At 43.4% G+C, this 27,002-nt stretch overlaps 1 protein-coding gene across 1 annotated transcript in view; it reads left to right on the top strand.

The window, feature by feature from the left end:
• The window catches only part of LOC125916944 (solute carrier family 22 member 15), a 58,671-nt gene extending 46,326 nt beyond the window's left edge, over nt 1-12,345 (top strand). The window contains exons 5-7 of the mRNA XM_049623192.1: nt 57-186; nt 4,820-5,035; nt 12,201-12,345. Coding sequence (XP_049479149.1) covers nt 57-186; nt 4,820-5,035; nt 12,201-12,345 — 491 coding nt within the window. The remainder of the gene's footprint in view (nt 1-56; nt 187-4,819; nt 5,036-12,200) is intronic.
• The last annotated feature ends 14,657 nt before the right edge of the window (nt 12,346-27,002 follow it).

Genomic DNA, 27,002 nt, shown 5'->3' with positions numbered 1-27,002 from the left:
AGAGGGTGACAGGGAGGGTGCCATCTCCAGTAACAGGCGTCTCTTCCCTGAATTAGGATCGATCGGTGGCCTCTTCTTCGCGGTTGGCATCGCCCAGTATGCCCTGTTGGGATACTTCATCCGCTCCTGGAGGACCCTCGCCATTCTGGTTAACCTGCAGGGAACAGTGGTCTTCCTCCTATCTTTGTAAGTAGTTTTTCCTCTAAGAGGTTTAAGTTAATACGCAGAAGGAATGTCTTAAGAGGATGCGGGTCAATGAGCAGCGTTATTCCGTTTCAGGAGTTTACCTGAACTGACTTTGGTGAAGAGCTAAATTCCACAAGCGCTCCAAAGCTTGGCAGATGCTGGGAGGAGAGATGCTTAATTAATTCAGAATGCAGGTATCCCTTATTTGAAGTAACCTCTCCATAGACCATATTTGAACCTTCGAGTTGTTGACCCAGGGTACCCATTTCTTTTTTAACCTAATGCCTCAAGCGTAAAGATCTTCAGGCTGGATCAGATCACGTGCTAGGTGTATGGCCCAGGTACGATACCACAGGACACTCCATCCGTATCCAATGTGTAGTGGCACCTCTTTATCCTGCGTGTGACTATTATCTCAGGGCCTCTAAATGTGGGCGCGGGAAGATTCTCACATATGGCAGAAACGAAACCCGTAGGGTGGATGGGCTCAATGCCTGGTCAGGGCAGGGCGCTCCAAACAACTTGCCCAGATGCCCCACTGTGGCGCTCTGAATGCAGGAGGTGAGCCACCAACGTAGAGCTATCTTATCAGTGCTTTTTCCCCCCAGCAGACACTTTATTAATATTGTTTATTATAGAATATGTATCACATAATATAGAATACAGGAATGTTATTTATTAACATTTTTCCCCAAATAGAGTCCGGTAACAATAAAACAGATATTTCAGAGACATTTACAGAGTTCTCCGTAAAATTAACACTAAATGCTGACCATCTTGCTGGGGCTAAGGAACCCAGTTTTGCCTGTAAATACCGTACTGCATTTGGATCTTTAGTCGCAAAGTAATACTTGGTTCATATCTTATTTCATCAGTTTAATGATGTGCTTAAGAAGTTCGAGTTTTTAGGGGCACCTGGGTGGCTCAGTCGGTTGGGCGTCCGACTTCGGCTCAGGTCATGATCTCACAGTCCGTGAGTTCGAGCCCCGCGTCGGGCTCTGTGCTGACGGCTCAGAGCCTGGAGCCTGTTTCAGATTCTGTGTGTCCCTGTCTCTGACCCTCCCCGTTCATGCTCTGTCTCTCCCTGTCTCAAAAATAAATAAAAAAAAAATGTTAAAAAAAAAAAAAAAAGAAGTTCGAGTTTTTAATTTTACTTCACTAGAAGTTTCAATGTGCTTGTGAAAGGCTGTCTCCTGAGGTTTCAGACCTCTGATTTGAACCATTAAAATCTTTGGAATAAATGAAACTTTCAGCCGGCGGTCCCAGCTTCTATGCCGTAAAATGAGGAATAACTGTAGTAGAATTTTCCTTCAGATACATCTTTAGCGTAGTAGTTCTTTCTTCAAGTTCTACTAATTGAGATTTGGTGAGGGTTGAGCTGCAATCTGTTTCTGTATTCCCTTTGAAATAAGAGAATTAAGCGCAAAAATGAATGTAACAGTAGGGCGTATGGCTGGCTCAGTCGGAAGAGTGTTTATGGCCCAGCGCTAGGTGGGGACATCTACTCACTGGGAAATGAATTCAGGTCAGGAAAAAATAGGAAACGGAGAGAAAAGAGCACGTAAAACTGAAATAGGCCTGGAATGCGAGCCTTCCCACAGTCGGCCTCCAGCTGATCTGCCCTGATTTTCTCCCACCCTGTTTCCCATACCCTGTGTTCCAGACACAGCCGGCTGCATGGAGTTCCCAGCACTCACCTGGCGCTGGCCTGCTTCCCTACCTCCTACTCACTGCTGCACCTGCCCCTTCAACACCCTTCTCTCCATTTCTTCCTGTTTAACTCCTAGCCTTCTGGAGTGCTCAAATTGCCACCCCCTCCAAACTTCTGATCACACCTCTAGCTGCAAGTCATTTGCTTCTGAATTCTGCAGCACTAAACCCATGCCTTCGAGTGGGGTTCTTATTTCCACCTCGTGCTGGAGTGGAGCCCGTCTCTCTGTACCAGGAGCTCCCTGACGGTTGCAGGCTCTCGGCTTGGCTGCGTGTCCCCCAGCAGCAAAGCCCAGGACCTTCCCCACAGAAGATCCCTCGTATCCGTTGGGCAGGTGTTGGCACAGAAACATCTGGAATCAGCCTTCAGAATTAGCTGTCAGCCACATACGAAAATGTCACATTATTTTTGGGTCATACCTTGTGTTTTTTCCTAGAAACATTATCGCTTAGTTTAAAAAATTCCTCGTTTTCACAGTACTTGGATTTGAGCAGCTTTACTTAAAAAAATCACACTCCCATAATTTACAAAGATTTTCCATCTTCTAAGAGATTGACAGGACATATTTCGAGCAGAGGCAACATTGTTAAATTAGCACCCAAATTAGCACCGTGGCTTCTGAAGTTGTCCCCAGCACTACTGAGAGGGCAGTGTGTTCAAAAACTGCTTTTTCTTTCAAAACACCTCTTGCTGTTTGATATGAAAAATCTGCATGTGTCAGAATTTACATTCCCAAGTCCATCCATTAGCAGATAGGTGAGCCTTTGTATAAGAAAGCTCATTGGCTTCCCCAAATGTGGGAACATGTCTCGTCCTCAGTTTGTGCCCGAGATACGTGCTTTCCCAAGTAGAAATTCTTGATTAACTCAAATTTCCAAAGCCTCAATATCTCTCATGTCTCATCTTTAACCATGATTTATAAACATTTTTTTAATTTTTTATTGTTTATTTATTTCTTATTATTTATTTATTTCTTATAATTATTTTATTTATTTATTATAAATATTTTATTTATTTATTATAATTATTATTATATATTCTTATTTATGTATTTATTTCTTGAAAGAGAGAGACAGAAACAGAGCATGAGCAGGAGAGGGGCAGAGAGAGAGGGAGACACAGAATCTGAATCAGGCTCCGGGCTGTCAGCACAGAGCCCAACATGGGGCTTGAACCCACGGACCGTGAGATCATGACCTGAGCCAGAGTCAGATGGTTAACCGACTGAGCCACTCAGGCACCCCGATTTATAAACATTTTAACGATAATTAACGCTTATCAACAATTCTGGAAACAATGGAATTTAAGGAGAAGGGAAAAATGACCTAAATTACCCAAAGATAATGACTGTTAGTATTTTGGCTATTTCCTTGTCTTTTTTTTTTTTTTCTTACCTCCCAGTTCTCCTCATTTTTGATTTTTATTGTGATAGACTTCTGGTAGCTCACTTATCTCTCCCAGGTATACTGTCTACATTCATCACAATAGGCTTCACTTATGCTCTTTTTTATTTGCATTTAGACGCAGCTGGTGTTTATGTGGTACCTTGTAAGTGGCCTTGTGGATAGGGCCAGTCGGTCCACTTGATGATGGGCAGACCTAACTTCCAAGAGAACGATATTTTACTCGATCATCCACCTTGTGTATTAGTAATAATAATCAGAGGGCAATAAAAAAGGAAATAAAGGATGGCCTACGTTCCTGCTTTTGTTGAGAGTCAGATCTGCATGGGTATTCTCTGTCCCGCGGCAAAGCTCTGGGAGAATTCGTGCCTTTCTGTTTCCTCTGAGCACCTACTACACAGCTCAACACAAAATCAAAAGTGCTCAACAAATGGTTATCGATCGACTGGCTGTCCATGAAGTTCCAAATTCTGTGGGTTTTGTTGCCACTTCACTGCCCTTACAGAAGGGCACGAAGAATTCCAAAAGGCACCTTAAATAGCCAAGTTTCCTTAGAGAAGTTTCATTTTAGGCAAATAATGTCACATTAGGTCAAAAGCCACTGGCTGCTGTATTTATTAAATGCGTGTCTGTGTTCCTATCACAGTTTGGCCTTTCACAAGTCCTCAGTCCTCTAGAAGTGTGCACACGGCTGTGAGAGGAGACACATCATAGTTAAGTCTTGGAACTATTGGAAAATACCAGTGGTGACATCACTGACATTCAGTATTCAGTATTCAGTAGAAAAGAATTGTTGTTATGTAACTGAAAGTTAACCAGGAGATGACTTTTATTCTTTAAGATCTTGGGCGGGCGGGGGGGGGGGGGCATGGGCAGGAAATATCCTGAGGACATATTAAAGCAAGTGTATCAGCTAATTCGAGTATTTTGAAGTTGGAAATGCTCAAAAGTAGCTGAGATGGGATAAACCCTGTTTAATTTTCATGTAGAATCTTAAAATAATCTCTGCCTTCTTAATAACATATCACAATGTTAAAAACACTTTTTAAAAATTTATGTTTTTCTGATAAGACGATAAATATTTTTATCTTCTTTGTGAAGCTTTGTCAGAACTTAAACACCTGTTCACTCTGTGGTATTGTTCTAACACATGGCTGTGATTTAGAGCCCTCTCTCCGACCTGTGCTTTATGAAAAATTTGAATTTTTCAGTATTCTCGGCTTAACTTGCCATTTATCTATTAAAATTTATTCAAAAGGAAATGCATACTGCTTACTTTTTTTGTTTGTTTGTTTTTTTTTTTGGCTGCTGTTTTGGAAGTGTGTTCTTGGTTTCCATTCGTAAAGCAGACCACCATTTAACACTGGCACGCTGTTGAAGGGGACCCCCCCCCCCATGTCATTGGGAGAGTTGGTTTTAAACCTCATGTGGAATCCAGTTGTGGTGAGGAAATCTACATGCTCCTTCCTGTGCCCGTGTACCTATATGAATATACAGCCTTTAATGACGTCTCTTTCAGATTCATTCCTGAATCACCTCGTTGGTTATACTCCCAGGGTCGGCTGAGTGAGGCTGAAGCGGCTCTGTACCTCATTGCCAAGAGGAACCACAAGCTCAAGTGTACGTTCTCACTAACACATCCGGCCAGCAGGAGCTACAGGGAAACCGGAAGTTTCCTGGATCTCTTCCGTTACCGGATCCTCTTGGGGCACACGCTGACCCTGATGTTCATCTGGTAATTATATCTAGGGGGTGTTGTCTTGATCTTCAACTCAGGGTGCTAGAGGTCTGTTGATGACGTCCTTCTACAGGGCGACAGAAAACGTAACCTGATTTGTCAGCCTGACGTTTTCATGAAAACAAGTTTTGTGTCTTGATGCCTGCATCGTGCTCACCTCTGCTTTTCCGGCACCCACCCTGTCCAGGAGGAACCAATGGGGCCTGACAGCAGGTCCATTGAACTTGAATAAACAGACAGCAGAAGCACATCTGTGCTTCTGAGCTATTTAATGTAAATATTTAAGAACCGCCCTCCCCCACCTCTAAAAAAAGGAAAGTAAGAAAGCATATTAGAAACAGAAGAGTTTCTAAATAGGAGTTTAGAATACCAACTTTGGTTTGGCATCGAGTGGTCAGATAGCACATTCTGTGGCGTTCCCGCTCACTCACTCACTCACTCACTCACGGGGGTGGGCGGTGTTGTTCCTTGCCCTGATGGGATCCTGGGAGTGTGAAATGACTGACCTGAAGCCACTTGAATAGCTCATTCCTACCTGCCTCTCAGAATGCTCTCGGCATCCATGTAAATTGCATCGAATGACTGAAGATGGTCCCATTTACAGAATGACGTGGGAAGGGGTCAAGTGGATGGCGGTACTTGCGTACTGTATAGACGTACCACGTTTTACTATGCTTCTCAGATGCCACGTTTTTTACGGTGGAAGGCGTGTGCCAGCGCTGCGGCAAGCGACTCTGTTGGTACCGTTTTCCAACAGTATTTGTTCGCTTCACGGCTCTGTGTCGAACTTTGTCATTATTGTTACATTTGCCATGGTGATCTGTGATCAGTGCTCTTTTGTGTTACTACTGTGATGTTTTGGGGCACCACGAACCACACCCATAGAAGAGAGTAAACCTAATAAATGTTGTGTGTGTTCCAACGACTCCGCCGACTGGCCGTTCCCCCATCTCTCTTCTTTGGGACCCCTGTCCTCCTGGAAACATGACAATACTGGGATTAGGCCAGTTAATAACCCTACAGTGGTCTCCAGGTGTCCAAATGAAAAGAAGAATCACACACCTCTCACTTTAAGTCAAAAGCTAGAAATGACGCAGCTTTGAGGAAGGCAGGTTGAAAGCCAAGGTAGGCCAAAAGCTAGGCTTCTCGTGCTGACCAGTTAGCCACACTGTGAATGAAGGAAAAGTTCTGGAAGGAAGTGAGAAGAGCCACTCCAGTGAACACATGAACGATAAAGCAAAACAGCCTGGTTGCTGATACGGAGAAAGTTTGAGTGGTCTGGAGAGACGATCAGAGCAGCCACAACGTTCCCTTAAAAGCCTGGTACAGAGCAACACCCTCTCTCCCATTCTATGAAGGCTGGGAGGTGAGGAAGCTGCAGAAGGAAAGTCTAAAGCTAGCAGAGGTTAGATCATGAGGTTTAAGGAAAGAAGCCATCTCCACAGTATAAAAGTGCACAGTGAAGCAGCCAGCAGGTGCTGGTGTAGAAGCTCCAGCAAGTTCTCCAGAAGATCCAGCTAAGACCATTCATGAAGGTGGCTACACTACACACTAGATTTCCACGTAGATGAAACAGGCTTCGTTTGGAAGAAGATGCCATGTAGGACTTTTATGGCTAGAGAGGAGAAGTCAATGCCTGGCTTCAAAGGGCAGGCTGACTCTTGCTAGAGGCTAATGCAGTTGGTGACTTTAAGTGGAAGCCAGTGCTCAGTGACCATTCTGAAAATTCTACGGCCCTGAAGAACTATGCTAAATCTGGGGGTGCCTGGGTGGCTCAGTCAGTTAAGTGTCTGACTCTTGATTTCAGCTCAGGCCATGAACTTGCGGTTTGTGAGTTCGAGCCCCGCATCGGGCTCCTCACTGACAGGGTGGAGCCTGCTTAGAATTCTCTTTCTCTCCCTCTCTCTCTGCCCCTCCTCTGCTCACACACTCTCTCTCTCTTGCTCTCAAAATAAATAAATAAACTAAAAAAAAAAAAAAGAATTATGCTAAATCTATTCTGCCTGTGCTCTGTAAATGTAATAACCAAGCATGGATGACAGCACATCTGTTTGCAGTACGGTTTACTAAATTTTTAAGCCTGCCATTGAGACCTACTGCTCAGAAAAAAAGATTCTGGGGTGCCTGGGTGGCCCAGTTGGTTGGGAGTTGAGCTCTTGATTTCGGCTTAGGTCATGAACTCCCGGTTCGTGAGATCGAGCCCCATGTGGGACTCTTAGCTGACAGCATGGAGCCTGCTTGAGATTCTCTCTCCCCCTCTCTGTGCCCCTCCCCCACTGTCACACACATGCTCGCTCTCTCTTTCTCTCTCTCAATGTAAATAAGTAAACCTTAAAAATGATTTTAAAAAAGATTCTTTTCAAAATATTACTGCTAGTTGATAACACACCTTGTCACCCAAGAGCTCAGATGGAGATGTGCGATGAGATTAATGTTGGTTTCATGCCTGCTAATACAACCTTCTCCAGCCCATGGATCCAGGAGTAATTTCAACTTTCAGTAATTTTGATCTTATTTAAGACATACATTTCGTAAGGATATCGGTGCCATCGATAGTGATGCCTCTGATGGATCTGGGCAAAGTAAATGGAAAACCTCCTGGAAAGGATTCACTATTCCTAGATACCATTGTGAACGTTTGTGATTCATGGGAAGAGGTCACGATATCAACATTAACAGGAATTTGGAATAAGTTGGATCCAGTCCTCATGGATGATTTTGAGGGGTTCCAGATTTCGGTGGAGGAAGTAGCTGTGGATGTGGCGAAAACAGCAAGTGAACTAGAATTAGAAGCGGAGCCTGAATATGGGACTGAATGGCTGCAATCTCATGATCAAACTTGAACGGATGAGGAGCTGCTTCTGATGGATGAGCAAAGACAGTGGTTTCTTAAGATGGAATCTGCTACTGGTGAAGATGCTGTGCAGACTGTCAAAATGACGACAAGGATTTAGAATGTTCCAGGAACTTAGTTGAGAAAGCAGCAGCAGGGTTTGAGAAGTTAGATTCCAATTTTGACAGAAGTTCTGCCGTGGGCAAAATGCTGTCAAATTGCATCACATGCTGTAGAGAAATTGTTTGTGAAAGAAAGAGTCAGTCAAGGTGGCAGACTTCACTGCTGCCTTGAGAAATGGCCACAGCCACCCAACCTTCGGCAGCCACCACCTCGATCAGTCAGCAGCTACCCACATCGAGGCAGGACCCTCCACCGGCAGAAACATGATCTGCTAAAAGTTCAGATGATGGTTAGCATTTTTTAGCAACAAAATATTTTTAATTAGGTAGGTGCATTGCTTTTTAAGGCATTATGCGTTTGCACACATAGTGGACTATAGTATAGTGTCAACGTAACTTTTACACGCACTGGGAAACAAAAAAGTTTATTTGACTTGCTTTACTGCGATCATCACTTTATGGCTATTACAGTGTTCTGGAACGTAACCCGCAATATCTCCTCGGTATGCCTGCAGCCTCTGCTAGGGTGCCATCGATGTTATTTGGTCCAGTGTTGGGTGTGAGCATCATATTTACTGGCCTAAAAGGACTGCTGTGCTGTGGTTGGTACGTATTTGCCTTGAAGGCTGTGCGGAGACCTACATTTTCATGTGGGGATTCAGGAGAATTGTTTTATTTTATTTTTTATTATTTTTTTAAATCTTTATTTTTGAGAGAGAGCGCACCAACTGGGGATGGGCAGAGAGAGAGAGGGGAGGGGCAGAGAGAGCGGGAGACAGAGGATCCAAGCAGGAGCTGCGCTGACAGCAGAGAGCCTGATGGGGGGCTCGAACTCACGAACCATGAGATCATGACCTGGGCTGAAGTCCGCCGCTAAACCGACTGGGCCACCCAGCCTCCCCAAGGAGAATAATTTTATATGAAAGTGATCTTAGGTACACAGCTGTAAAGAACAGCAGATTGAGAACAAGAAGGTGTGAATATATTTTTCCATATCGTGATTCTCCCTGGCTGCCACCTGTGTGATCAGGTCACACCCACTGCCACCTTCCCCACAGACCCAGCACAGTGCTGGAATATCACAGATGCATAATAAGTGTTCAACGAGGGACCCAAGCTTGGAGGCGTGGAGATTAAGGGAACCATTAAAAGCCAAACCTGACAACCCAGCACAGGAGCAACTAATTTGAGGTTCTGCCGAGTGCAAACACTTAGAAAATATGTGCCGGCGCTTAGGGCTCAGTAAAACTCAGCATTTGCATGTCATATAGACAGTCAAACCCTCTGCCTTCTTCTTGAGGATAATTTACTTCTTGTTTTAAGGTTGTTTGTTCTTTGGAGGCATGTTAATTTCTGGAGTCTGGCCTTCAGGGGATAAAAAACAGATGAACAAACCAACAAAGTAGATATGGAGCCAGGGAGAGCGTCCCTGTTTATTTTATAAATTTTTTTTAATGTTTATTTATTTTTGACAGAGAGAGAGAGAGACAGAGTGTGAGTGGGGGAGGGGCAGAGAGAGAGAGAGAGAGAGAGAGAGAGAGAGACAGACAGAATCCGAAGCAGGCTCCAGGCTCTGAGCTGTCAGCACAGAGCCCGTCTCGGGGGTCGAACTCACAGACCGTGAGATCATGACCTGAGCTGAAGTCGGACGCTCAACCGACTGAGCCACCCAGGCACCCCGTCCCCGTTTATTTTATATCTTACACAGCCAAAGGAGTTCTTCTCAAATAAACCTCTTCCCCTTGGGCTCCGAATGCTAAAATATGCAATAACAGAAGCAGAGTCATTCCACATGCTGTTCTTTCTGAAGATGCCATAAAATTCCGAATTCTTTTCTGTGGATCTGTCATCGAAGAAAGCCCTTCCCCAGGAGTAAAATCACACCTCTGTGTTTCACATCTGTTCTTCTGGTTACTCCCCACGGTGGTTTCTTTTTCAACAGTTCTTTGATGCCCTAATTATACCGTTAAATATTATGCAAGCATTTTAAAGTTTGCTTGGGCCCATAAAAAGGGTCAAGATGATTTTAATAGCTGTAATTATGCATCCCAATGACCAACTTGCCATTAAGGAAGCTCCCAAGCATAGTGCCCGCCTTGGGACCGTAGGCCCTCCTTGCCCGTGCTCTCCCTGTTCTCCCTCCCCACGAGCGGGCACCAGATGCCTCGTGTGTCCTGAACTGGGCTTTATTTGAGCCTGACTTGCTGCCATCACAACTGGGTTTAAATACGTATGTGTGTTTCCATGGTGGGAATTGCTTCACCGGGATATCTATTTTATTTATTTATTATTATTAGTTTTTAATGTTTATTTTTGAGAGGGAGGGAGACAGAGAGAGTGAGAGAGAATACAAGTGGGGAGGGGCAGAGAGCCCAGGGTGGGGGGCACAGAATCTAAAGCAGGCTCTAGGCTCTGAGCTGTCAGCACGGAGCCCGACACGGGGCTCGAACCCACCAACCGCGAGATCATGACCGAAGCCGGATGCTTAACTGACTGAGCCGCCCAGACGCCCCTGGGATTTCTATTTTAAATGCAGAGTGAACACACTGATAGATACACCTGTCAGAGGAGGGTATCTACTGCAGGTACAAAGGATTTTAAAAATACTTTAGAAAACTGCATGGGTTTAAATTTGTTTAACTTACTGCTTACAGACAGGGCTCTGGGGGGCAGGAAACACAGACAACTCAGTGACCCCTTGCATCCTTACTCATGACGTCCTGGCTCCGACACTGCTCATCATCCTTAGAACACGAGTGACAGCTCGCCCAGTGAGAGGTAATGGGAAGTAGCTGGCACCCCTGGCTCATTTGCCAGGAAGGGATGACCCACCAAGCAGTCAAGCTCCAGGGTTCCCTCTTCCCATCCCCCACACGTCTCCTGTCCACTGCAGCCCCTTCTTAATAGCCCAGGGCGCTTGGCCCACTTTGCTGTTTTGGCAGAGATGGAAAGAAGGCTTTCCCTTTCCTTTTTGATCTCATCATGCCACAGCTCATTGGATTTGTTCTAAGGAAAATTAAAGGGAAGCAAATGGAAACGTCCCCGGAATAAACACCTGTCAAAGTGAATTGCAAAATGTAAAAACTGATATGCTCCCAAAACCTGTAGTACATTTAATAGAAACGTATGGTTAGGAAACATATTCATCAACTACTAAGCCTAGTTTCAGGGTTTTATTTTTGTATGTTCTGTTTTATTTTTAATAATGCAGTTTCCTAGGCACACAAGTTTGTATTATTTCCGTCACTCTGTCTGAGAAATCCTCAACCTGGGGCTTCAGGATGGTACTTTGCTTGACTTATTTAAAGCCTCTGGGCTTGGGGCGCCTCAATGGCTCAGTTGGGCGTCCGGCTTCGGCACAGGTCATGATCTCGTGGTTCCTGAGTTCGAGCCCAGCATCAGGGCTCTGCTGTCAGCATGGAGCCCGCTTTGGACCCTCTGGCTCCCTCTCTCTGCCCCTTCCCTGCTTGTGCATGCTCTGACTCAAAAATAAATAAACACTAAAGCTCCTGGGTTCCTCGGTTCCCAGACCTTGAGAGGTTGGCTCAGTGCCTGCCACCCAGGAGGCTCTCCCTATGTATTGCAGTAACGGCATGCAGAAATAAACTAGTGGCTTTTTAAAGCGTCCTTCCTCTGCTGTCCCCTGGTCTTCCCTTTCCTGTCTGGGTGTCTATAGCACATACGCCTGCTGAATGTCGGGTGGGGTCAAGAACCTGGTCAGGGGGTGCAGTGCCAGTCATTTCTGGCCTATACAGGTCACCACCACCGACTCCAGTCGCTTCTCAGTGCATGTTCTCAACACCATCCTCTCTTGGCTTTCCCCCCGGGAGTTCTTCTCTAGAGTCATTTTGACCCAGCAGTCACCTACGGCAAGGGTTCCGGTAACTGCTGGATTAAAGTAAGAATCGTCCTTGTCTTCTATTAAATGCAGATATGCTTGACGAAAGGTCACCGTGTTTGCTCTTTCAGCAGCTGACCACTCATTTGCTTTAGAGAGCATCCAAGTGCAGCGCAGATAATTTCCAAGGCCCCTTAGGTTTGTATTTTTTCCTAGTAAAAATTTTGATCGGGATAGGAAGGTCAGTGGGAACATCAGGCTCACTGCTTACGACACGTGGCATTACACTGAACCAGTGATCGAATCTTCCCCGGCAGATTCTTAATGTACTTGTTCTGTTGTCCTTCTTGTCTTCACCCCCAACTGCAGGTTTGTGTGCAGCTTGGTGTATTATGGCCTCACTCTGAGTGCAGGTGATCTAGGCGGAAATATTTATGCCAACCTGGCCCTGTCTGGCCTCATAGAGATTCCTTCTTACCCTATCTGCATCTACTTGATTAACCAAAAATGGTGAGTATAGACGAGTATGAAGTGGACTACGTAGAATACGTACATACACGTGCTCTTATATCCATAAATACTTAAAGATTTTTGTCTTTGTCCACAGCTAGTATCTGTTAAGCACTCAATGGTGATTTATTCTCAGACCAAATGCAGTTAGAATTCATTTTTTAGGGTGGCATTTCTTGGGTTTCATGTTTGTGAGTTTTTACGTAGGTTTTCAATCCAAATGCACTACCACCAGAAGGTTTTTGAGTAGCCTGTGTGTCATTTGTTAGCCCCAACAGATAGGAGTATTGGCTCTGTGTAGATAGAACTCCATGGACCCAGCCCCTGTCACGTGCACATTCCTTCACAAGGCACAGAACTGGAGGGCCTGGAAAGACTTTTCTTCCCTCTTAAGACCCACTCGACTTTGTTGAGGGGAGGAATACACCCTGCTTTTGCTTCTCATTGTCAGTGGGCAGTTTTACAAGGCCCTTTCAAAACTCTTTGACAAAGTACCTTTTCCTCAGTTTCCTGGGGTCACTTCTGTTCCTGAGCGCCTGACCAGGACAACCGAAAACCCCATTCTGTACGAACCAGGAATCTGCTGGATCGTGCCTTGTCCCACTACCCAGAAACCATCACTCAAAGCAAAACAGCATTCCTTGATGATGTTGTCATGAATGGCATGCTTAGTGCCTTCCAAAGGGCAAGTTTGGATTCTGTTCAGTGGAACCCTTCCTCTGGGGGCGGTCCCAGTTGTCTCTGCCGACCTCTCTGTCAGTGACCAAGCTTGCGGTCAATGCTGGTCCAAGAGCCGAGTCAGGCTGCAAATTCAGAAATCCGTCCCCAACACCTCCGGTGTGCCAGATGCCCCTCCTCTATGCTGTCACAGCTGCTCATGCACACCTCCAAGGACGACTGAAGGTTTAGAAGGGTGCCATCCACGGGAGTTCCCTGTGTGGCTTTGCCTCCCCACTGCCTGCCTAGCGTGGTGCCTGTCCACTGAAGGGCATTCAGTACTGGTGTTACATGAAGCACAGTGTGACCTGGGGACCCATGTCCTGTCCTGTCTCCCAGCTGCTGCCACTGAATTCAAATCTGGTCCTAGCCTCATGTTAGCTTTATGGCTTTAACAAGCTCAGTAAGCGTACTTACCCTCAAACTAGTGATTATAAAATTCCCTGGCAAAATTGTCAGAAAAGTTACAGGTGCTACCGAAGGTCCTGCAGGGGACCTAGAGAGTCATAGGCTCCTCGTGAAGGGAGGCTTGTCACCGCCAGTGTCTTTCGCCCAAGCCTCAAGCTCTTCTTTGAAAATGATTTCCCTTCATAAAAGCGTGCCATAAATTTCACTTGATTCTGACGTACTAACAAGAAATTATTTTCAGTTTGCATTTTTAAGAGAGAGGGGCTTGTTTTACAGTGTTGAAAATTTGAAGTGTTTGGGGCGCCCGGGTGGCTCAGTCGGTTAAGCTTCCGACTTCGGTCATGATCTCGCGGTTTGTGAGTTCAAGCCCCACATCCGGCTCTGTGCTGATAGCTCAGAGCCCGGAGCCTGCTTCGGATTCTGTGTCTCCCTCTCTCTCTGCCCTTCCCCTGCTCATGCTCTGTCTCTCTATCTCTCAAAAATGGATCAATGTTAAAAAAAAAATTTTTTTTAAATAAATAAAATAAAATCTGAAGTGCTCAAGATTTCAGTACCGAGGAAAGGAAGTGAGTTGGGAGACTCCATTCTCCATGTTTTATTTATTTTCATTCTCTGGAAGACGGAAGGCACAGCACATGCCTTATAGGTTTATTTTGAGGACTAAGTAAAATGCTCGACAGAAAGCATTCAGAACCACCCGGAACAGAGCGAACCCTCAGGAACAGAGCGATTCTCTGTTCTTCTCCTGCACACGTCGTTTGATGCTGCCATCCAGCTAGTTCTTTGCGTTGTGATGGTCACATATTCTATGTCCTGGTCAGTCCCATTTGCCACCCATTCCTTAATCAAAGACGAACGTATATAATGCCACTGGGGACGTTACAGGAAGGAGGTTCAGGAGAAGCCGCAGATGCGTTTACAAGATCCCCAAGAGAAATGTGTCATTTCTTTCCATTGTTTAGGTGTGGCCGGAAGCGGACCTTAGCAGCATTTCTGTGCCTAGGAGGACTGGCTTGTCTTATTGTGATGTTCCTTCCAGAAAAGAAAGGTAAGCCTTTCAGATTTCTACATAAGGGTTCTGAACGGCGCTTTTATTACAATGAATCCCAATATCGTGGAGAGATTACCATATGCCATGCTTCATTTCTATGATTGCATATTATTTAGCGATTGTGTGGAGCATAATGGGCCAGAATCTTGCCCATTGCCTAAACCGTTCTCTGGGTGAATAATGTGCTTAGAGGTGCACTATTAATTCTTGCGGGCGATTAAGCCACCATCTGGGGCGTCTGGGCTGCAACGCTGGTATTAGAGTTGCTTATTTGCTGATGGGGAGGACCATGTAGTTCTGCAGAGAGAAACTCCATCCAGGGTTACAGATTGCACTCCCCGTTCCAGCCAATCACAGATCAGAGGTCAGAGACACTGGTTCTCAACGGCACCCTCAGCACCTCCATCCATACTCCCCGGGCACCCTGATGATAACAGCAGCAACAGTAGGAGTAGTGTTCACGGTTGGTGACGCCTGACATCTTCTCATTCTTATATAAAGTGTGAACGAAACAGCTTTAGGAAACTTTGGCATTTTTATATATTTGTGGCTGTGCAAACATAGCTGCAAGAAAAGGGTCCCTTTGGCACCCTGATTTCTTTCCCTTTATAGAAAGTGTATAAGAGTGATGGTTCTCAACCTTTTTTTTTTTTTTTCCTTGCACTAACACATGTGAGGCATACTAGCTAAAACATCAAAAAACTGATTTGGGTAGTGATTTTCTTTTCTTTTAAAAAAAAAAATTTTAACATTTTATTTATTTTTGAGAGACAGAGTACAAGCTGGGGAGGGGCAGGGAGAGGGAGAGACAGAATCTGAAGCAGGCTCCAGGCTCCGAGCTGTCAGCCCAGAGCCTGACGCGGGGCTCGAACTCATGAACCGTGAGATCATGACCTGAGCTGAAGTTGGACGTTTAACCGACTGAGCCACCCATGACAGGCGCCCCATGAGCAGTCATTTTCAACAATGAGGAGTGGGCCGTAACAAACCCGGTGCTGCTGGGGGCATACGGTACAGCAAAAGCCCTGTTTGGGGGGCTTTTGGATCTTAATGGGGCCCCATCCTGGAGCTTTTACTTCAGGTGGGAATCATCGTGAGGCGGTTTCACAGCTACCGGAGTTTGACAGCTACTAGAAAGGCAGCTGGAGAATGTCTTTCCCGACAGCAAATCACGTATGAAATGCACCTTTGGCCATTGCTTCTCCTTGAGGCTCAGTTGTACCAGTGCCCCACTGCAGACCCCAAAGCCTCGTGTTCTAGTTCTGGAACCCTCCAGGACACCTGCTATGCTGCTAGTTGCCACCTCAAGTTCTGTGCCTCGAATCCAGAGGGCAGTTTGTTCATGACTGTGGATTTGACCCAGTTATTTGACCCAGCCTTAGAGTGATTTTCATGGGATCGCAGAAACTAGAGAAGTAAGTTTGCTTGTTTTTTATTGTCTAAGGAAACTGTTACCTTTGCTAGTGCCGGGAAAGGGAGACCGTCCTCAGCTGCTGCCCTGCCGTGGACTCGTAGAATTAAGTGCCCGGTTCTGTTGGTCTGGGACAGACAGTAGTGGTTTCAAACCATCATATTGTGGCTTTAGATTCAGCTTTTGTTTTTCATAGACACCTTGGAAATTCAGTTGCTTTCTATCTCTAAAAGTCCATTGTTCTATCTGTCACCTTGGAGAGAAAAATGTTTCCTTGTTGCTCTAAGCACACCTGTCACCTCTCACACTTCTGCCAGCCAGGCCAGTTTATGTCCTTCCCCCTCTCACCTATCTGTGCACTCCAGGGAACCCCCACCCCGACACTCTGCATGGGGCCCTTTCTACAGAAACCCAAGTGAAAGCAGGTGTGTGGTCTCCATCCAGACCCACCCCACTCTCTGCTCACTTCAGGGCCCTTATGAGAGAAAAAGCTCAGTGGGGCGGGCGCCTGGGTGGCTCAGTCGGTTGAGCGTCCAACTTCGCTCAGGTCATGATCTCACAGTTAGTGGGTTCGAGCCCTGCGTCGGGCTCTGTGCCGCTGACAGCTCAGAGCCTGGAGCCTGCTTCGGATTCTGTGTCTCCCTCTCTCTCTGCCCCTTCCCCACTCATGCTGTGTGTCTCTCTCTCTCTCTCTCTCAAAAATAAATAAATAAGGGGCGCCTGGGTGGCTCAGTCGGTTAAGCGTCCGACTTCAGCTCAGGTCACGATCTCGCGGTCCGTGAGTTCGAGCCCCACGTTGGGCTCTGGGCTGATGGCTCAGAGCCTGGAGCCTGCTTCCGATTCTGTGTCTCCCTCTCTCTCTGCCCCTCCCCCGTTCATGCTCTGTCTCTCTCTGTCTCAAAAATAAATAAAACGTTAAAAAAAATAATAAAAAATAAATAAATAAATAAATAAACATTAAACAAATTTAAAAAAAAGAGAGAGGAAAAGCTCAAGCCCTTTGTTGATTGTGCCCCTTGGTGGACTGTGAATAAGAAACAGCATAGCAGGGAATCTTTCAGACCCCGGGAAAGCGCCTCACCAACATGGTACCTCTGTTATCCTTAGAAAAGTGGACGTCTACTCTATTTTTGAAGATTTCCAGGGGAAAAAAAATCCCACACTGTCCCTTAGAAAATTGTTTCTATTTTTAATAGCCATTAGAGTGGGCCTCTTCTGTCACAACTGAGTCCATTTCTTTTCATTTTATTCATCACTAGGGTGAGAGGACAGGTGGCCACCCCCTTCTTTTGCATAATCCTTCCTGTGTTTGCCAGGAGTCATCTTAACTATTCCTGAACCTTCTCTTCTTTGAGCTGAAAACATTTGTTCTCTAAACGTTCTTTGAACCTTTCCTGTTTACTTCTTAAAATATTTCGATGGCCCTCTTGTAAATCTCAGTGTTTTCAAAGTGCTCAGCCTTAAGCTGCCTGTTCCAGAAGTTCTGATAAATATATATTAAGAAAGGCACCTAGTAGTTTGAAAAATTTTATTAGCATCTTGTCAGAACTTTTTGTACCCATTTTCCCCTCAATTTTTCCGGCCAAACATATATTCCCTCTCTTCTTCCAGCCAATTTAAGTGTCCCAGTACCTGCCAACTGTTTTTTAGTACCTGAGTATGATTGTGGTTCTCTGTGTCTGAGGCACAGACAGACAGACGGACAGGCACACCCCTAGAAGAAATAGCCAGTAAGCTAGAAAGCAGATTGTTTGGCATCCCTCGGCCTGTGGTTTATAATTATTAGGCAAAGTGTCCTGCCCAGTGCATATTTGCACGTTGGGTGGCCTCCAAGTAAATGTTCTCCCTGGGGGTAGTGTTACCAGGTGGCTACTAATGCATTTTACCTGACTTCTATCTTTGCTTAAAGGATCCTAATTAAACCTACAATACTATCATTTATTAAGGGTTAACTGTATACTGGGTTCTCTTCATCTAGAGAAGATATTAGGTATTACCCCCATTTTATAAGGAAGCTAAAGTTCAGATAGGTCAAGCAACTTACCTAGGTTTGCACAGCAGGTAAGCAGCACACCTAGGATTCAGATTTCAGATCTTTCTGATTCTGAAATCAGTGCCTTTGGGGGAATGCTGATTTGCCATCTTGGAGTTTTACAGCCAGCGTATTCATTGCACATGGTGAGACTTTTGTCTTAGAGAATTAACGCTGCCTAATTAGAGTCAGTTCTTAACTCTTCAGCAGACAGTCTGATGGGAATTGGCCAGGGTTCAAGAACCTGCACTGTCAGACTGACCGACACTGGGTTCTTACTGGCAAGGAGGTTGGTTCCTGGCAGTTACGGTCCTGCCAGAGTCTGAATGCTAGGAAGTCACAGCACACAACCAGATAAACAAGTTTCATAGTTGAAACATTTCAAGGTGCTCCACTCTGAGCACCTCTCTATCTCATTTCTTTTATCTATCTTGATCTGCCCATTCTATTCACTTGACTTCTCTTGTGCTGGCCACGTTCAGGGCACAATTCATAAACAAGACCTAGTCCCTAGGCCCTAAGAGCTTACAGTCTGGTGAGAAAGATGAGTGATTAGAGAGAAGCAACAACAGTAAAGTCAGAAGGTGCCATATGAGAATCGACACGGCAAAACACTATGGGGACTTCAACTTTGGACCATGATAGGAATGGAGACCAGCTATCCTCCTGTGTTAAATAGCCATAAAACCAGACAAATATAAAAAACTCTGATTTTCAGACACTGGACAGCAGGCTGTCCAGGAAAGACAGTGATCCCCGAGGGGAAGGAAACAAAGTGCTCCCCAAGACTGACCTAACCCAGGGTGTCCAAGTCATGGTGCAGGGACGGGGAGCCCAGCACTGAACTGAGAAGACAGTATTAAAACCTGGGGAGGCCACGATTTTTAGAATTCGCTAGAAAAATGACTGAAGAGGAGTAAGATACACAGAGGATGAACTCCAGAGATCTGCAGAAGGGGCCTCTGAGTCTTAGGCTGCTTCTTGATTTGTGCAGGAGTTTGAGGAAACCACTGAGGCCAGAGAGAGGACCACGAGGAAGCAGCATTTGGAATAATTCTTGGAATCCAAGGCCATGCCTAGTTTGTGTTCTTTTCAGCCAGATGTGCAGCATTGAGTAGAGACCTCCTGGGTCAAAGTAGCCCTATGCTAAAGGCCTTCTCTGCATGTCCTCAAAGTGCTTTAAAAATCTTAGAAGGATCAGATGATTCAAAGTAACAGCATCCCCCCTACAAAAAAAAGCCTCCCCCAAAAAACAAAGAAGAAAAACAAAGTAACAGCATCCCAGAACAAAGAGCAGTCAAGGAAGACAGTAAAATCCAGCGCTGTCATATCCACAGTGTATGGCATCCAGCCAAAACTACCAGGCAGGATAATACCACCTATAACCAGGAAACATATCGATAGAAACAAAACCAGAAATGACCCAGATGATAGAATGAGGAGACAAGAACTTGAAAACAGCTATTATCAAGATGTTCCACACATTTAAGAAGATAGAGGAAAGCATGATCATCATGAACAGAGAAATAGAGGATAAAAAAAAAAGACATTGTGTGACATCTAGAAATGAAGCATATGTTATATGAAAAACAAATCCAGTGAATGAGATTAACCACAGAAGATCAGTGAAAAAGACATATCTAAAGAAACCATGCAGAATGAAGCAGAAAAGAAAAATTGAATGAAGAGTTAACAAGGTATCAATGAGTTATAGGGCAACACAAAGCCTAACGTGTATTTGTAATTGGAGTCGAAGAAGGAGGAAGTAAAGAAAACATTATTTGCAGAAATGGGGGTCAGAGACTTTCCTCATTTGATGAAAGCTATAAACACGTAACGAGAAAGCGTGTTCATCAAGAAGATGTAATAGTCCTGATTGTGTATGCATCTAATAACAGATTCAGAATACAGGAAGCGAAATTGGATAGAACTGAAAGGATAAATAGACAAATCCAAAATCATAGTTGGATATTTCACCACCCCTCTCTCAACCACTGATAGAAAAATCAGACAGAAAATGCCGAAGGATATGGAGACTTGAACATGACCTAACTGCCATTTGTCGAACACTGTACCCAAATACAGCAGAACATACTGTACGGTTTGAAACCGTAAAACAAGTTTCAAAAATTGAAAAGGATTGAAATCTTCCCAAAATAGTTATTTTAAAAAAATTTTTGAGAGGAAACACAAGTTGGGGAGGGGCAGAGAGAGGGGGAGAGAGAGAGAGAGAGAGAGAGAGAGAGAGAGAGAATCCCAAGCAGGCTCTGCATTGTCAGCACAAAGCATGATGTGGGGCTCGAACTCATGAACCGTGAGATCATGACCTGAGCTGAAATCAACAGTCAGACACTTAGCTGACTGAGCCACCCTGGTGCTCCCCCAAAATAGTTATTTGATGAGAATGGAATTAAGCTAGAAATCAGTAACCAGAAGATATCAGGGAAATCCTCAGATATTTGGATTTTAAAAGACATTCTTGTAAAAACGGGTCAAAGAAGAAAGGAAATTGCAAAGGAAATTAGAAAATATTTTTAATTAAACAAAAATTATAATGTATCAAAGTTTGTGGGATGCAGTAAAGCAGGGCTTAGAGAAAAATTTAGTTGAAAAGTTTTCAAATTAATGATCTGAGGTTCTTTCTTAAGCAAATAATAAAAAAAAAAAAGTAATGACAGGAGCACCTGGGTGGCTCAGTCGGTTGAGCGTCCGAATTCAGCTCAGGTCATGATCTCATGGTCCCTGCTGACAGCTCAGAGCCTGGAGCCTGCTTCGGATTCTGTGTCTCCCTCTCTCTCTGCCCCTCCCCTGCTTGCACTCTCTCTCTCAAAAATAAACATTAAAAAAATTTTTTTAATGACAAATTAAGCACAATGCAAAGAGAAGAAAGGAACTAATAAGAACAAATATCAATGAAATAAAAACTGGAAAATACTAGAGAAAAATCAATGAAACCAAAAGCTGGTTGTTGAGATATATAAAGTCAGTAAACCTCCAGCCAAAGAGAGAAGACACACATCAGCAATATCAAGAATGAAAGAGGGGAACCTGTAGAACCTGTTGGCATCTATAAGGAATATTGTACACATTTTTATGCCAGTAAATCCAGCTTAGGCAAAATGGATCCATTCTTTCAAAGATACAAACTACCAATTCCTACTCAAAAAAGCAGATAACCTGAATAGACCTCTATCTATTAAAGAAATTTAATTTGTAGGTAAAAACATTCCTGTAGGAGAATTCCAGGCAGAATTCCAGGCAGAAATAATACTAATCCTGTATATTCTTCCAGAAAATACAGAAGGGAGGAATACTCCCCCAACCTCATTTTTGAGGCCAGCAGTTATCCTGATATAAAACCAAAGACCTTGCAGGAAAACTGCAGGTCAGTATCGATGACAAAAATCCTCAACTAAATATTAGCAAATTGAATCCAGCAATGCTCAAGAAGGGTAATACATCGTGACCAAGCAGGGTTTATGCTCTCAGTGCAGGGTTATTTTGACATTCAAAATCTAATCAGTGTTATTCACCATCTTCAAAAGCTGAAAGAAAAAAAATCATATGATCATTTCAATACAAGTAAAAAAAGCACTTGTCAGAATTCAATATCCATTCACTACAAAAACCATCAACCAACTAGAAGTAGTTGATCAAGGTCATTGGGGGAAACCTACAGCCAACATTGCATTTAATGGTGAAAAGCTAAGTACTTGTTCCCTAAGACCAGGACAAAGGCAAGGATGTCCATTCTTATCACTTCTATGGAACATTGTACTGAAATTACTAATAAATACGACAAGCCAATAAAGAGAAATTAAAGGGATCCAAATTAGAAAGGAAGAAGTAAAACTGTCTTTATTCACAAGGGTACATGGTCGTCTCCATAGAAAATCCTAGGAAATATTAAAATCTACTAAAATTAATGAGTTTCAGAGTCATGTGACACCCTTTTATTTCTATATATTAGCAACAAACAATTTTTAAAAAATTTTTTTTTAACGTTTTATTTATTTTTGAGACAGGGAGACACAGAGCATGAACAGGGGAGGGGCAGAGAGAGAGGGAGACACAGAATCTGAAACAGGCTCCAGGCTCTGAGCTGTCAGCACAGAGCCCGACGCGGGACTCGAACCCACGAGCCGTGAGATCATGACCTGAGCCAAAGTCGGCTGCTTAACCGACAGAGCCACCCAGGTGCCCCAGCAACAAACAATTTAAAATGACAGAGGGGTGCCTGGCTGCCTCAGTTTGTAGAGCATGCGACTCTTGATCTCAGGGTCGTGAGTTTGAGTCCCACTTTGGGTATAGAGATTACTTAATTCAATAAACAAACTTAGAAAAAATAAAATTGAAAGAAAACAATACCATTTATAATAAATTAAAAATATGATGTATTTAGGGATAAGTTTTACAAAATATGTTTCAGACCTGTAGAAAACTATAAAATATAAAATGTTGATGGGAGAAGTCAAAGCAGAGACTACATAAATGAATTGGTGGTAATAATAATAATAAAAATAAATGAAGAGATTACCATACTACTAAAGGTCCGAAGACGTTGTTTAAGGTGTCAGTTCTTCCCAAATCACACTGTCTTCAGCACGGTCAATCCCAATAAAGTTTCCAGCAGACTTCTTTTTGTGGACAGATGTCGACAAATTAATACCAAAATTTTTATAGAGATGTAAAGGATCTCGAATATCCAAACTGAGTTTTATCAAGGAAAATAAAGTTGGAAGACTTACCCCACCTGATTTTAAAACTTCCTACAAAGTTACATGAATCAGGACAGTATGATATTGGCAGATAGGAATGGATATATAGATAATAGAACAGAATTTAGTATGAAATAAACCCATGCATATGGTCAGGTGACTTTTATTTTGTTTTTTGAGGGGCCTGAGGTTTTGATCACCCTTTAAAAATGTTTTATCCAATGATAACGTTACAAAGAGAAAAATGCACCTGGTTAATTGATTTTTGGCGACGATGACAAGTTAGTTCAGTGAGGAAAAGATAATATTTTCACCACTTGGTGCTGGAATAATTGGATATCCATGTGCAAAAAATTTGACGTCAACTTGCATGTCACATCATATGCAGTAATTAACTCAAAATGGACTAGAGACTTAAATGCAAAGGCTAAAACCATACAACTTCTATAAGAGAACGTAGAGGCTGACCGTATCAAACACTGACCATGATACGGGAGAACCAGAACTCTTATATACTGCTGATAGAAATGTAAAATGGTAGCGACACTTTGAAAAACATTAGCAGCTTATTTAAAAGGGAAATATACACTTGCTATATGACTCACCTTTTCTGAAGGGAAGCAGAAACACAGATTTGCACAAAGACTTTGATGCAAATGTTCGTAGTAGGTTTATTAATAATAGCCCCCAAACTGGAAGGAGCCCAATACCCACCAGCTGAAGAAGGGATAGACAAATTGTGGTATATCCATACAGTGAAATATTACTGAAAACATTAAAAGGATTGAACTGTGACCTACTGATACATACAACAACATGGATAAATGTCAAAAGCATTAATGGTAACTAAAAGAAGCCAGACACAGAAGTCCTCAAACTGACTCATTTCATTCATGTGAAATTTTAGAAATTTCTAACTTAGAAATTTAGAAAAAACTGTAGTGACAGATCTTTATGCATATAGGGTATTTTTCTTTAAAAAAGGGGAAGCAAATGAATTGTGGGTTTTTGCCCGCAATTATGTATCATAGTAGAGGGCATACGACTGTCTTAAAGAATTTTAACATATATGCGAACCATCCCAAATTTGCCGTATTCAGCCAGTGAATGAAGTGGACGATTAAGCTTGATTTTTACTATTTGGGGTCAGTGAAATATGACTAAAACATTCTTTTTTTTCTGATGACCTCATATGGGCTCTAAGAAAACTTCCAGACAGCTAGTCCCAAAAATGATGGTCGTATAACTGCATCATTGGAAAAAACTTACAACGTTTTAAATTCAGTGCTTTGAGGGATACACGTGTTTTAAGAATTACCTTTTTCCCCCCCAAAGATAATTGAGTTTAATTTTCCTTTTTAAATCACTCTTTTTTCAAAGCAGTTACTTTGGATATTCACTGGTAATAGGCAGTAATATTTGATTTTATTTGCAGATCAAGGTCAAGAATCAAAGGATTTAGCCCAGTGGCTAAAAAGCACTACTAAATATTGATTCAGGATGACCAAGAGTCTAGAAGCTCCCCAAAAAGGAGCCTCAAAAAGGATAAGAGGGGTGCCTGCGTGGCTCAGTCAGTTAAGCATCTGACTCTTAATTTCGACTCAGGTCATGATCTCACAATTTGTGAGTTTGAGCCCCACGCCGGGCTCTGCGCTGACAGCCTGGAGCCTGCTTGGGATTCTCTCTCCCTCTCTCTCTCTGCTCCTCCCTCTCTCTGTCTCTTAAAACAAATAAATATACTTTAAAAAAAAGATAAGAAATAATTTTCTTTTTTTAAATTTAAATTCAAGTTAGTTAACATACAGTATAGTCTTAGCATCAGGAAGAGAACTCAGTGATTCATCTCTTACGTAGGACACCCGGTGCTCATCCCCAAAAGTGCCTTCCTTAATGCCCATCACCCATTTAACCCATCCCCCACCCACCTCCCCTCCAGCAGCCCTCAGTTTGTTCTCTGTATTTAAGGGTCTCTCTCTCTCTCTCTCTCTCTTTTTTTAATATGAAATTTATTGTCAAATTGGTTTCCATACAACACCCAGTGCTCATCCCAACAGGTGCCCTCCTCAATGCCCATCACTCGCCCTCCCCTCCCTCCCACCCCCCATCAGCCCTCAGTTTATTTTTAGTTTTTAAGAGTCTCTTATGGTTTGCCTCCCTCCCTTTCTAACTTTTTTTTCCCCCTTCCCCTCCCCCATGGTCTTCTGTTAAGTTTCTCAGGATCCACATAAGAGTGAAAACATATGGTATCTGTCTTTCTCTGTATGACTTATTTCACTTAGCATAACACTCTCCAGTTCCATCCACATTGCTACAAAAGGCCATATTTCATTCTTTCTCATTGCCAAGTAGTATTCCATTATATATATAAACCACATCTTCTTTATCCATTCATCAGTTGATGGACATTTAGGCTCTTTCCGTAATTTGGCTATTGTTGAAAGTGCTGTATAAACATTGGGGTACAATTGCCCCTGTGCATCAGCACTCCTGTATCCCTTGGGTAAATTTGTATTTAAGGGTCTCTTAAGGTTTGCCTCCTTCTCTGTTTTTATCTTATTTTTCCTTCCCTTCCCCTATGTTCTTCTGTTGAGTTTCTCAAATTCCACATATGAGTGAAATCATGTGATATCTGTCTTTATCTGACTTATTTTCCTTAGCATAATACACTCTAGTTCTATCCACATTGTTGTAAATGGCAAGATTCCATTCTTTTTCATCGCTAAGTAGTATTCCATAGTATATATAAACCACATCTTCTCTATCCATTCTTCAGTCAGTGGACATTTGGGCTCTTTCCATAATTTGACTATTGTTGATAGCACTGCTATAAACGTTGGGGTGCATGTGCCCCTTTGAATCAGCATTTTTGTATTCTTTGGATAAATACCTAGTAGTGCAATCATTGGATCATAGGGTAGTTCTATTTTTAATTTTTTGAGGACCCTCCATACTGTTTTCCAGAGTGGCTGCACCAGTTTGCATTCCCACCAACAGTGCAAAAGAGATCGTCTTTCTCCGCATCCTCACCAACATCTGTTGTTGCCTGAGTTGTTCATGTTAGCCATTCTGACAGGTGTGAGGTGGTATCTCATTGTGGTTTTGATTTGCATTTCCCTGATGGTGAGTGACGTTGAGCATCTTTTCATGTCTGTTAGCCATCTGGATGTCTTCTTGGGAGAAGTGTCTGTTCAGGTCTTCTGTCCATTTCTTCACTGGATTATTTGGTTTTTGGGTGTTGAATTTCGTAAGTTCTTTATAGATTTCAGATACCAACCCTTCATTAGGTAAGGAATTTTCTAATAAACAGAGCTGTCTGAAATTGACATAGGCTTCCTTAGGTGAAAGTGAATTCTCCCCAGATTCAAGTGGTGACTGCAGACTCCATTGGCAGGGATGTACAAGAGAAGTTTCAGGCATCTGATGAGGTGTTGGGCTTCTGCAAGCACTCTGTGGGTGTGCGGCTGGAGCCAGGCTCCACAAATGGGTTACAGCTGGAAGTGTCCTGAGCTTCACGCAAAAGACTTCTTCCAGCTTTGGATCCTGCGGGTGTGTAGATAAAAGTCTTCCATGGTGTGCCATTAGAATTCAATTTTCAGGGGCGCCTGGGTGGCTCAGTTGGTTAAGCGTCCGACTTCAGCTCAGGTCACGATCTCGCGGTCCGTGAGTTCAAGCCCTGCGTCGGGCTCTGGGCTGATGGCTCGGAGCCTGGAGCCTGCTTCCGATTCTGTGTCTCCCTCTCTCTGCCCCTCCCCCGTTCATGCTCTGTCTCTCTCTGTCTCAAAAATAAATAAACGTTAAAAAAAATTAATAAAAAAAAAAGAATTCAATTTTCAGGATGGTAATCCCCTAACCTGTTGTTAAAGATGTTAGAGTGTCACTATACAGTTCCAAAAGACGCCGTCCTGTATGGATTGAAAACAGTCCCAGAGATCATTTGCAGTAAAGCAAATGTGCACATTTCTGTTGGCTTCAAGGCCACTGAATACCTTTTCTTGACATGCTAAGTTTTCTGGAAAATAATTGAAGAATTGCCCTTACTATTGGTTTAATCGATGAGATTGTTGATCTCAAGTGCAGACATATTTCTCGGGGAAAATGCTGAACAGCATAGTTCTTTTTCCAGAAGCACCTCATGGCCTAAAATAATATATTCAGTCCTTAAGAGAGCTAGCATGTTCTTCCAAATAGCCTGGCAGAAGAGGAGAAAGCCCCAGATGGTCGGGTTTGGCAATGCCTGGGCCACTGTGTTCAGGACGCCGTCTTTATTTATTTATTTTTTTTTTTAACATTTATTTATTTTTGAGACAGAGAGAGACAGAGCATG

The sequence above is a fragment of the Panthera uncia genome, unplaced genomic scaffold (genome assembly GCF_023721935.1).
Source record: "Panthera uncia isolate 11264 unplaced genomic scaffold, Puncia_PCG_1.0 HiC_scaffold_1335, whole genome shotgun sequence".
Taxonomy (NCBI): domain Eukaryota; kingdom Metazoa; phylum Chordata; class Mammalia; order Carnivora; family Felidae; genus Panthera; species Panthera uncia.
The sequence above is the reverse complement of the archived record's forward strand: the minus strand, read 5'-3'. Positions and strand labels throughout refer to the sequence as shown.